Here is a 10,494-nt window from a genome sequence, read left to right as displayed (position 1 = left end):
TATATATATATATATATATTAGGGCTGTCAAACGATTAATCGCGATTAATCGCAATTAATCACATTCAAAATAAAAGTTTGAGTTTGCCTAATATATGTGGGTGTACTGTGTGTAATTATTATGTATATATAAATACAAACACATTCATGTATATATTTGAGAAATATTTACAAGTATATGTATTTATTTATATTTTTATATAATTTATATTATATATAAATAAAAATATTTTGTACATAAATAACATATTTCTCTTAAATATATACATTAATTTGCGTGTATTTATATATATATATATTAATTATACACAGTACACCCACATATATTATACAAACTCAAACTTTTATTTTGAATGTGATTAATCGCGGTTAATCGTTTGACAGCCCTAATATACATATATATATATATATATATACTGTACACCATTGAAACAAACCATTATAACCACCTGCTTAATACTGCCAAAACAGCGCCAACCTGCCAAGGCATGGCCTCTGAAAGAGGTTATCTGGCACCAAGACATTCAAGTTCCAAGATCCATCAAGTCCTGTAGGTTGCAAGGTGGGTCCTCCGTGGATTGAACTTGTTGGTCCAGCATATCCTACAGATCTGGGGAGTATGGAGGCCAGGGAAACACCTTAAACTCTTCATCATGTTCCCCCAACCATTCCTTATCAATGTGTGCGGTGTGGCAAGTTGCATAATCCTGCTGAAAGGGGCTTCCACCAGGACACTATTGTCTTGAAAGGGTTTACCTGGTCAAATATGGCAAAATATACATCCACATGAATGGCTGGACCCAGGGTTTCCCAGCAGAATATTGCCCAGAGCGTCACACTCCCTTCACCGGCTTGTCATCATCATTCTACAGTGCATACTGGTGCCATCACTTCCGCATGTAAATGCCGCTCATATACACGGCCATCTATGTGATGTAAAAGAAAACGGGACCAGGTGACCTTCTTCCACTGCTCCATTTCTGACACTTGAGTGCCCATTGTAGGTGCTTTTGATGGTGGACAGGGGTCATCATAAGCTCTCTGATTAGTTTGTGGCTATGCAGCAGAGTGTGTTGCACTGTGTGTGTCGTGACATTCCTTTTATAACCATCATTCAAATTTTGTGTGACTCAGTAGACCTTCTGTTTGCTCGGATCAGAAGGGATAGCCTTCTTTGCCCTTGTGCATCAATGAGCCTTGGTTGCCCAACACCCTGACACCGGTTTGTAGTTTGTTCCTCCTCGGACACTGTTGGTAAATTCTCACCACTGCTGACCGGGAGAAAGACCCAAGCCTTGCTCTTTCAAAGATGGACTGACCCAGTCACCTTGAAATAACAATTTTGCCCTTGTCAAAGTCGCTCAGGTCTTTATTCCTGCACATTTCTCCTGCATCCAACACAATGATTACGAGAACTGATTGTTTGGTTACCATCTAATCTACCCAGAGTTTAATTTGTGGTCTTGTAAGGAGATGATCAACAATGTTCACTTCAACTGTGACTGGTCAGTTTGTTGTTAAAAAGAATATATGTGTAATTTTTGCCAATGCAGCCAGTGAACATATTGGCAGGGCAAGTAAAAACTTTTCTGACAAACAAATCAATAAATACAAATCCTTTCTAGCCCATGACTCATTTAAACTTTTCTCCAGTCCATTCATCATTCATTGTCCAATTTCAAAAATATTGCTTTCAGTTATTGAGTTCACCCAAAAATCAAAATTCTGTCATTTATTATTTACCCTAATGCCGTTCCACACCCATAAGACCTTTGTTAATCTTCGGAACACATATTAAGATATTTTGTTGAAATCTGATGGCTCCGTGAGGCCTGCATAGCCAGCAATGACATTTCCTCTCTCAAGATTCATAAAGGTACTAAAAACATATTTAAATCGGTTCATGTGAGTACAGTGGTTCTATCTTAATATTATAAAGCGATGAGAATATTTTTGGTGCACCAAAAAAACCCCCAAATAATGAATTATTTTAGTGATGGCCGATTTCTAAACTGCTTCAGGAAACTTGTTTATGAATCAGTGTATCGAATTATGATTAGGATCACGTGTCAAACTGCCAATGGCTAAAATCACGTGATTTTGGCACTCTGAATAGAAGATTCAATGCGCTGATTCATTATGCTCCGAAGCTTCCTGAAGCATTGTTTTGAAATCGGCCATCACTTTATAAGTTGTTATTTTGTTGTTTTTTTGGCGCACCAAAAATATTCTCGTCGCTTTATAATATTAATATTGAACCACTGTACTCACATGAACCGATTAAAACATGTTTTTAGTACCGTTATGGATCTTGAGAGAGGAAATGTCATTGCTCCCTATGCAGGCCTCACTGAGCCATCGGATTTCAACTAAAATATCTTAATTTGTGTTCCGAAGATTAACGAAGGTCTTACGGGTGTGGAACGGCATAAGGATGAGTAATAAATGACAGAATTTTCATTTTTGGGGGAACTAACCCTTTAATAAATCCATTATTTCTCTGGTGTTGTATATGATTAGATTGAAGCACAAAGAAATTAAAAGTTTGTTTGTCCTGTCTGTCCCCCTAATGATAAAAGTTCAGCTCTGTAGGGCATTATGGGTAAACAAGTTGGCTGTGATAATAATGTGACAGGATACAGCTAATAAGCTTCATGTGTTAAGCAGGTGAGAGCTGGTATTAACACCTTTGATTGGTCAGACTCCTATGAGAGTCACTCCAAAGAAATGGAGGACTGTTAACAAGTCTCTTGGGTCCAAGACACAAAGCATCATTAATGAGTTATGTGTGACTGACAGCTGTGGATCTGAAGGCCAAATAGATATTTTCTATGATGATATTTGCAAAAATCTCAAGAATGGTTTAAATGTATAACAAAAGTGTTAAACAGAGCTTTACAACCTCTTCTAAAGGTTAAAAGATAGACAGGTCATTGCAGAAGTTTACTTACTGTAGGCCTTAAGCAATTTAAAGACAGATTAAAAGGACCTAAGTCTCATATTGTAAAGGCCAATTTACACTGCACTGTCAGACGTCACCAGATGGTTACAGACACATCATTGGTTTTTGTTGGATCAGTGTGTTACCCCTGTTACCGTTTTGGTTGGTGGCTGTTTTCACTGATTGAAAATGTTGAATATGCATTTCTCAGGTCGTGGAATGTCAGAGAAATAACTTACCTTTATAACTTAACTTACCTGTAACCTGGCCATCTGTCTGTGTTTTTTGAAGTTGCAAAAAATAAATAAATAAACAAATAAAGATGACTAGAGTATGTTTGTAGAATATAGGCTACTATTTCAGTTTTTATACTTTAAAATTTCATGTTTAATCCAGCGTGTTACTTGCCGTTTCTTTAATTAATCCAGCAATTTCTGATTGAAAATTGTTTATCAAAGTAAATTTACACATAAAGTGTTATGGGAGGTTGCTACCTGGTTGATTATGTTTAAGTGGTGGGTAAGCAATTGCTAAATTGAGATTTGAATTGGTTGAATTGGTTTTGGCCAACTTTTTTATGTCTGTGCATCCCTAGTTGCTAATATTCTACTTTTAATAATGTAATAATGATGGGTTTTTTCCCCCCACATTATGGGGTCTGATTGTTTGGATTTTGTTGTTGTTGTTTTTTTATAATCTCCAGAGTTCATGATGTTACCATAGGTTAAATTGACAGGTGTAGGAGGGTTACTTTGAATATGAGAGTATATATGAGCACAGCTGAGCTGCTCTGAATCGATGGAGTTAAATTGGATGGGCATGTACTATTTATATGTTTATCTAACTTTGAATATTAGTCTTTACCAAGCTGTAATTCATGAAATTGTTCTTTTTATACTTATGTGTTTATAATTGTCAGCCTTTTTATGATTACTAAGAAAATCATCTCTGCAACTGGGGCAAATGTGATGACTTCAAATGCGACTGACACTGAAAATATATTTCTCTGCTATCCACTCCTGCTGGACTCCTGTCCAAAATTGCAACATCTTACTGTAGTTAAAGTGGCAATGTATGTTTTCATGGTTCTGATGATCCTCACAACAGTTTTTGGGAATCTGCTGATCATCATCTCCATCTCTCACTTCAAACATCTGCAGTCTCCAACTCATCTGATCGTTCGCTCTCTGGCTGCCAGTGACTGTCTGCTGGGCTCTTTGGTCATGCCTTACAGCATGGTGCGATCTGTTGAAGGCTGCTGGTATCTGGGAGATTTTGTGTGTAAAGTGCATTCTAGTTTAGACATGACCTTCTGTATCTCTTCCATACTACATCTTGGTTTAATATCTATTGACAGGTACTGGGCCATTTGTGATCCTTTAAGGTACAAAATGAGGGTCACAAACAACACTGTGACTGTATTTACTACCTTCACATGGCTGTTTGCATTTCTCTACAGCTTTTATATTGTGTTTTCAGGAGTGAACAAAATAGGCTTGGAGTCTTTTATAATGCAGATTTACTGTGTGGGAAATTGTATTCTGTTTTTTAACAAACAGTGGGGTATTATATGTCCATTTCTCACATTCTTCCTTCCCGGAACAATCATGAGCTCTCTGTATATGAAAATCTTCCGTGTTGCAAAAAAACATGCAAAAGTTATGTCAGAAAGAGCAACAGGAGGGTTGAAGACCAAAAGCTCTGCACACAGAGAGAGAAAAGCAGCTAAAACTCTGGCCATTGTCATGGGTGTTTTTTATCTCTGCTGGCTGCCTATTTTTATTGCTACTATCATTGACTCCTGTCTTAATTTTGTGACTCCAGCCAGTATTTTTGATGCTTTGGTTTGGTTTGGATACTTTAACTCCACTTGTAATCCACTGATATATGGTTTTTTCTACTCTCGTTTTCAGAAGGCCTTTATGATTCTCATATCATCCTGTTTTTATGGCTTCAGTGACTCAAGCACCTTGACATTTGAATGAATATGTTAATGATTTTACATCAGGATATCATGTTATGCTTCACAATAAAGATTTTCTTTCTCTTATTAAACTACATGCTTTTCTACGCTAGTGTATGCATGCTGAAGTGATTTATTTTAAGATATTGTGGACAATATGATCAAATGTAAATACAATTTTAGAATAATTCAAATAAACTGATCAAGGTCTAGTACAACCTCTTAAATTGATTGAAAGTTGTGATCTTCTTTAATATCCCTTAAGTTAGAAATGCAACAGTCACTCTTAACATAAACTGTTGCAAGGTTATGCAGAGTTTAAGCTAATTTAGAAATGAAGTAGAGAAAGACATAAAATAATGTTTTTATATATAAATAATGATGTACAGATGCAAAAATATTGATCACATATGCATGTTTTTTTACATTAAAACAATCCCTTTAGAAGAACATCTGTGTCCTAGTGTGCATTTGTTTTACCTTTGATTTTGTAGAGAATTAGATCAAATGTGTAGGTGTATTTAAAAACTTTATTCTTCAATATTTTACACACAAATGTACGCATGCACAGACACACACAAATACATCATTATACTCAATAAGCTCAAGAAATCTACGAAGAGAAACTGTTATCACTTTTGATCACCAGGTGGCACTATGCCCTACATGGTAAAAGGATTAGTTCACTTCAGAATGAAAATTTCCTGATAATTTTCTCACCCCCATGTCATTCAAGATGTTTAAGTCTTTCTTTCTTCAGTCAAAAAGGAATTAAGGTTTTTGAGGAAAACATTCCAGGATTTTTCTCTATACAGCAGTTTCAGTGCAGCTTCAAAAGGCTCTACATGATCCCAGCCGAGGAATAAGGGTCTTTTTTGGTGAAATGATCTGTCATTTTCTAAAAAAATAAAATAAAATTGATATACTTTTTAACCACAAATGCTTGTCTTGCATTAGCTCTGCGATGCACCATGCATTATGTAATCACGTTGTAAAGGTCACGTGTTTATATACTTTAATTTTTTTTTAGAAAATGACCGATTGTTTTGCTAGATAAGACCTTTATGCACTGAAACTGACATTTGGACCTTCAACCCATTGGTAGCCATTGAAGTCTACTGTATAGAGAAAAATCCTGGAATGTTTTCCTCAAAAACCTTAATTTCTTTTCGACTGAAGAAAGAAAGACATAAACATCTTGATGACATGGGGGTGAGTAAATTATTAGGAAATTTTAATTCTGAAGTGAACTAATCCTTTAAGGGTATTTTCAAGGCACAATGCTCATGATGCTTAAGGTCATTTCACCCATAAATGAAAATTATTTCTTATTTGGAACAGAAAAGAAGATATTTTGAAAAATGTCTCAGTTTTTTTTTTTTTTTTAATACATTGATTGGCAATGGGGTCCAATGTTGTTTGGATCCCAACGTTGTATGGTCTGTGTCAGTTTCTCAGTGCAGTGTACAAATGGAGGTCTGGATTTTATGCAGTGTTTTTTATGGCACTTTTCCACTGCATGGTACGGTTCGGTACGACTCGCTTAAATAGTACCACTTCAGTGGAGGTTCCAAGCATGCCGTACCAATACTAAATGTGACGTGTAAACAGGGCAGATCACTCATTGGTCAGAAAGAATTGATTTGAAACACAAGACACCAAAACCAACTAGATTTAAATAGTCAGTAACCACCACCACAGTATCATTTGTACGTGCTACGTTTTTTAAATGACTTGCTTTATATGACCGTTACACACAACTTGAAAAAAGAAATGGCTGTATCGTGGTCAGTAGACGAGGAGCAGATTTGTTGGTAGCCGATGAATGGACCAACAGCAGTAGAGGCGGCGCAACTATACGATCAGTCTATAATCCCACCCACCTTGAAGCTGTACTAAACTGCAGTGGAAAAGCAAACTGCAAGTAAAGCGAGCCGAGCCGAGTTGTACCACGCAGTGGAAAAGCGCCAATAGTATAATTGAGATACTATTATAGTTTTAGTATTTATTTTTTATTTTCTGTTTTCATTATAGTTGGTTTTAGTCACTTTGTTGTATTTTTTTCTCATCAGTTAAAAAAAATAATAAATAAATATATATATATATATATATATATATATATATATATATATATATATATATATATATATATATATACGCAAAAATATAAAAATCATCTCACATGTTGATCCACGTCTTCTACAGCACAAAACAGCAGCACTGAATGACAAACAACGTGCGGAATACAAAGATACAGAATATAAAGATAGATTGTGCCAGTAGTAAAGCATCAAACTGAGGCACTGACAAGTTTACCTAAAGTAAACTTTGAAACGCTCGGAATAATCACGCAGCTCCTTGATGAGGTGAAACTCTCCTTCTCTATGCAATCTCGGGATTGAATGGACCCAATATTTCCTTTCTTTTTCTTTTTTTAAGAAGAGAGGAGACAACTAAATCATGCTCACTGCTTGAAGAGTTCATTTTGTATTGTTTTGTGATTTTTTTCGCAACGCATTAATTTTTACGCATCGGACTCAGTGTGCAAGGTCTCTGTGCGTGACGATTATTTAGGTTTACGAATACGAAAAAACGCATGTGAAAATTTCGGACTCGGTGTGCAAAGGCCTTTAATTAGTTTAGTATAACAAGTTAGAAGGTCCCGTTTTTGTATGTTTTTTTGAAGCTTTGATTGTGTTTATAGTGTGCAATATAACATGCTCATGTTCATGTTTCGCTTGTAAAAAAGTTCAATGTAGGCGACTTCTGTTAAATAAAATATCTCGCTTGGCATTGAACTTTGAGCTTTAAAATTTTACAGATTTTATTTATACTCTAACAACAACATTACACACTAACTAAAGTTTGAAACATGGGATCACGAAGAATGGGACCTTTAAACTAAATGAAAATGAGTTGCAATGAAATGTTACCTTGGCAACTAGCTAAAATAAAATAAGTATTTTTATGTTTTAATTTTTTCAGCTAAAGTTTATTGTATTTCAAATAACAGAAGATTTTATGTTTTATTTTTAGTTAACTATAATAACCCTGATTTGAACAATATGAATCCATTCTGTCGTGTACCAACGGTTCAGGCTGATGTAATGTGTCTCCAACCCATTCATTGATCTTCAAATCAGGACACACAGCTGAAGTATTAATTTTCACATTTTAATCTCCTGAGTTCATGTTGTTTTTGTAACTATGGGTTACACTGATAGGTGTAAGGGGGTTACTTCGAATCTGAGCGTATATATGGACAAGACTGAACTGCTCTGAGTCCATTTAGGAAGTTAAAATATAGATGGGCATATATGTTCACCTTTCTTTGGATACTGGCCTTTACCAACCTATCATTCATAAAATTATTTTGCTCATACTTCGCCTTTTTACAATTAAGGAAATCATCTCCGGAGCAGACGTGATGACTTCAAATGAAACTGACACTGAGAATGTGCTTCTCTGCTATCCACTACGGTTGGATTCCTGTCCTAAAGTACAACGTCTTACTGTAGTTAAAGTGGCAATGTATGTTTTCATGGTTCTGATGATCCTCACAACAGTTTTTGGGAATCTGCTGATCATCATCTCCATCTCTCACTTCAAACATCTGCAGTCTCCAACTCATCTGATCGTTCGCTCTCTGGCTGCCAGTGATTGTCTGCTGGGCTCTTTGGTCATGCCGTACAGCATGGTGCGATCTGTTGAAGGCTGCTGGTATCTGGGAGATTTTGTGTGTAAAGTGCATTCTAGTTTAGACATGACCTTCTGTATCTCTTCCATACTGCATCTCAGTTTAATATCTGTTGACAGGTACTGGGCCATTTGTGATCCTTTAAGGTACAAAATGAGGGTCACAAACAACACTGTGACTGTATTTACTACCTTCACATGGTTGTTTTCTTTTGTGTACAGCTTTTATGTTGTGTTTTCAGGGGTAAATGCAGTTGGACTAGAGATACTTATATTGCAGATTTCCTGTGTGGGAAGTTGTGTTCTGTTGTTTAACAAAGAGTGGGGTATTATATGTCCGATTCTTACATTTTTCCTCCCCGGAACGGTCATGAGCTCTCTGTATATGAAAATCTTCCATGTTGCAAGAAAACATGCAAAAGTTATGTCTGAAAGAGTGACTGCAGCGGCAGCAGGAGGGTTGAAGAGCCGAAGCTCTGTTCAAAGAGAAGGAAAAGCAGCAAAAACTCTGGCCATTGTCATGGGTGTTTTTTATTTCTGCTGGCTGCCTTATTTTACCATTACTACTCTCGACCCTTTTTTTAATTATTTAACCCCAGCTGATGTTTTTGATGCTTTGGTTTGGTTTGCATATTTTAACTCCACATGTAACCCCTTGATTTATGGATTTTTCTACCCTTGTTTTCAGAATGCATTCAAGATTCTTATATCCACTTATATCTGTGGCATCAAATATTCAAACACCTTGCCTTTTGAATGAATACGAAACTCATACTAATTTCAGGCATCACAATACTTATTTTTTTTCTATTTTTCTTTTATTTATTTTTTTAGTTTATATATGCTGAAGTAATTTAAATGTTTCTGTTTTCTCATGAACTTTCTGTATTTACCGGAAGAAGTGATCAGAATTTTCTTAGTACTCTGGTGGAAAAGATGGGCTTAGACATAACACATGTAAGGCTAAAATCAATATCCAAAAAATTGTTTTAAAATAGAGAAATTGCAGACATTTGTTTGTACTATGTTCAGAAAAATATATTCAGTTATAATAAAACTGTGTGTGTGTGTGTGTGTGTGTGTGTGAAATTAACATTTTAAATTGATTTTAATACATTAAACTCACATTTTAATGGATTTACATTAAATGGTTACCTTTTAGAAAAACATTCACATTTCGGCAGTTTGATTTACATTTCCTGATTTGGATCCAGGCAATTCGAGTATCCTTTAAGAAACTAAGTATCCTGGATATTACATACCTGTTGAGAACGTGTTGACAGTCTGTGTATTTGGATGGTTGAGCTCCAAAAAACTGTAACAAAGTGGCTTTGAATGGATTTTTTAACAGTTATAGATTAATAATAATAATAATAAAAAAGGTGGGAATAAAGAACTCAGTCCTGTCATATTAAAAAAAAAATCTTTAAATTGATGCTGGTTTAGCTCCACCCACACAAAGAATAGAATCAGCATCTTTTTAGCTTCTACATCAATATTTCTGATCATGGGGGTGGGGGGAACGGATTCTGACAGCTGGATTGTTTGCCATCGAATTCTGTTCCCTCCATGGGCCCTGTAAAATAAGGTTCACTTCGCTTCCTGTGTACATACAGTACTATCATAATACAAGGCAAAAAACGCCCAAAAATAAATGTAAACTATTGTTGGTTTAGCTCCATCTACACATAGAATAGAACCCCCATGAGGTTCTAATATTTATCAAACTGGCTCAGTCTCGCACTTCCCGATGACTTTGTGGACAGTGTGCTGACCTCTGGGGCAGTTGCATACAAAGAATCCAAGGTTTGAGTCCAGGCTTGTGGAATTTTTTCAGATCCTGTCTGCCTTCTTTGACCAATTTTGCTTCCTGTCAACATATTTAATATCATAA

The 10,494-nt window shown here is 35.8% G+C and overlaps 2 protein-coding genes across 2 annotated transcripts; both read left to right on the top strand.

Moving 5' to 3' along the window:
- The first annotated feature begins 3,867 nt into the window (after positions 1–3,867).
- On the top strand, positions 3,868–4,926 carry LOC137018572 (trace amine-associated receptor 4-like). Its single transcript, XM_067383242.1, has one exon. It carries the CDS (start codon positions 3,868–3,870, stop codon positions 4,924–4,926), a length of 1,059 nt encoding a protein of 352 aa, XP_067239343.1.
- Positions 4,927–8,331: 3,405 nt separating this feature from the next.
- LOC137018570 (trace amine-associated receptor 4-like) lies at positions 8,332–9,360 on the top strand. The gene has a single exon (XM_067383240.1). It carries the CDS (start codon positions 8,332–8,334, stop codon positions 9,358–9,360), a length of 1,029 nt encoding a protein of 342 aa, XP_067239341.1.
- The last annotated feature ends 1,134 nt before the right edge of the window (positions 9,361–10,494 follow it).

The sequence above is a fragment of the Chanodichthys erythropterus genome, chromosome 4 (genome assembly GCF_024489055.1).
Source record: "Chanodichthys erythropterus isolate Z2021 chromosome 4, ASM2448905v1, whole genome shotgun sequence".
Taxonomy (NCBI): domain Eukaryota; kingdom Metazoa; phylum Chordata; class Actinopteri; order Cypriniformes; family Xenocyprididae; genus Chanodichthys; species Chanodichthys erythropterus.
Note: the sequence above shows the minus strand (reverse complement) of the source record. Positions and strands in the feature narration are given on the sequence as shown.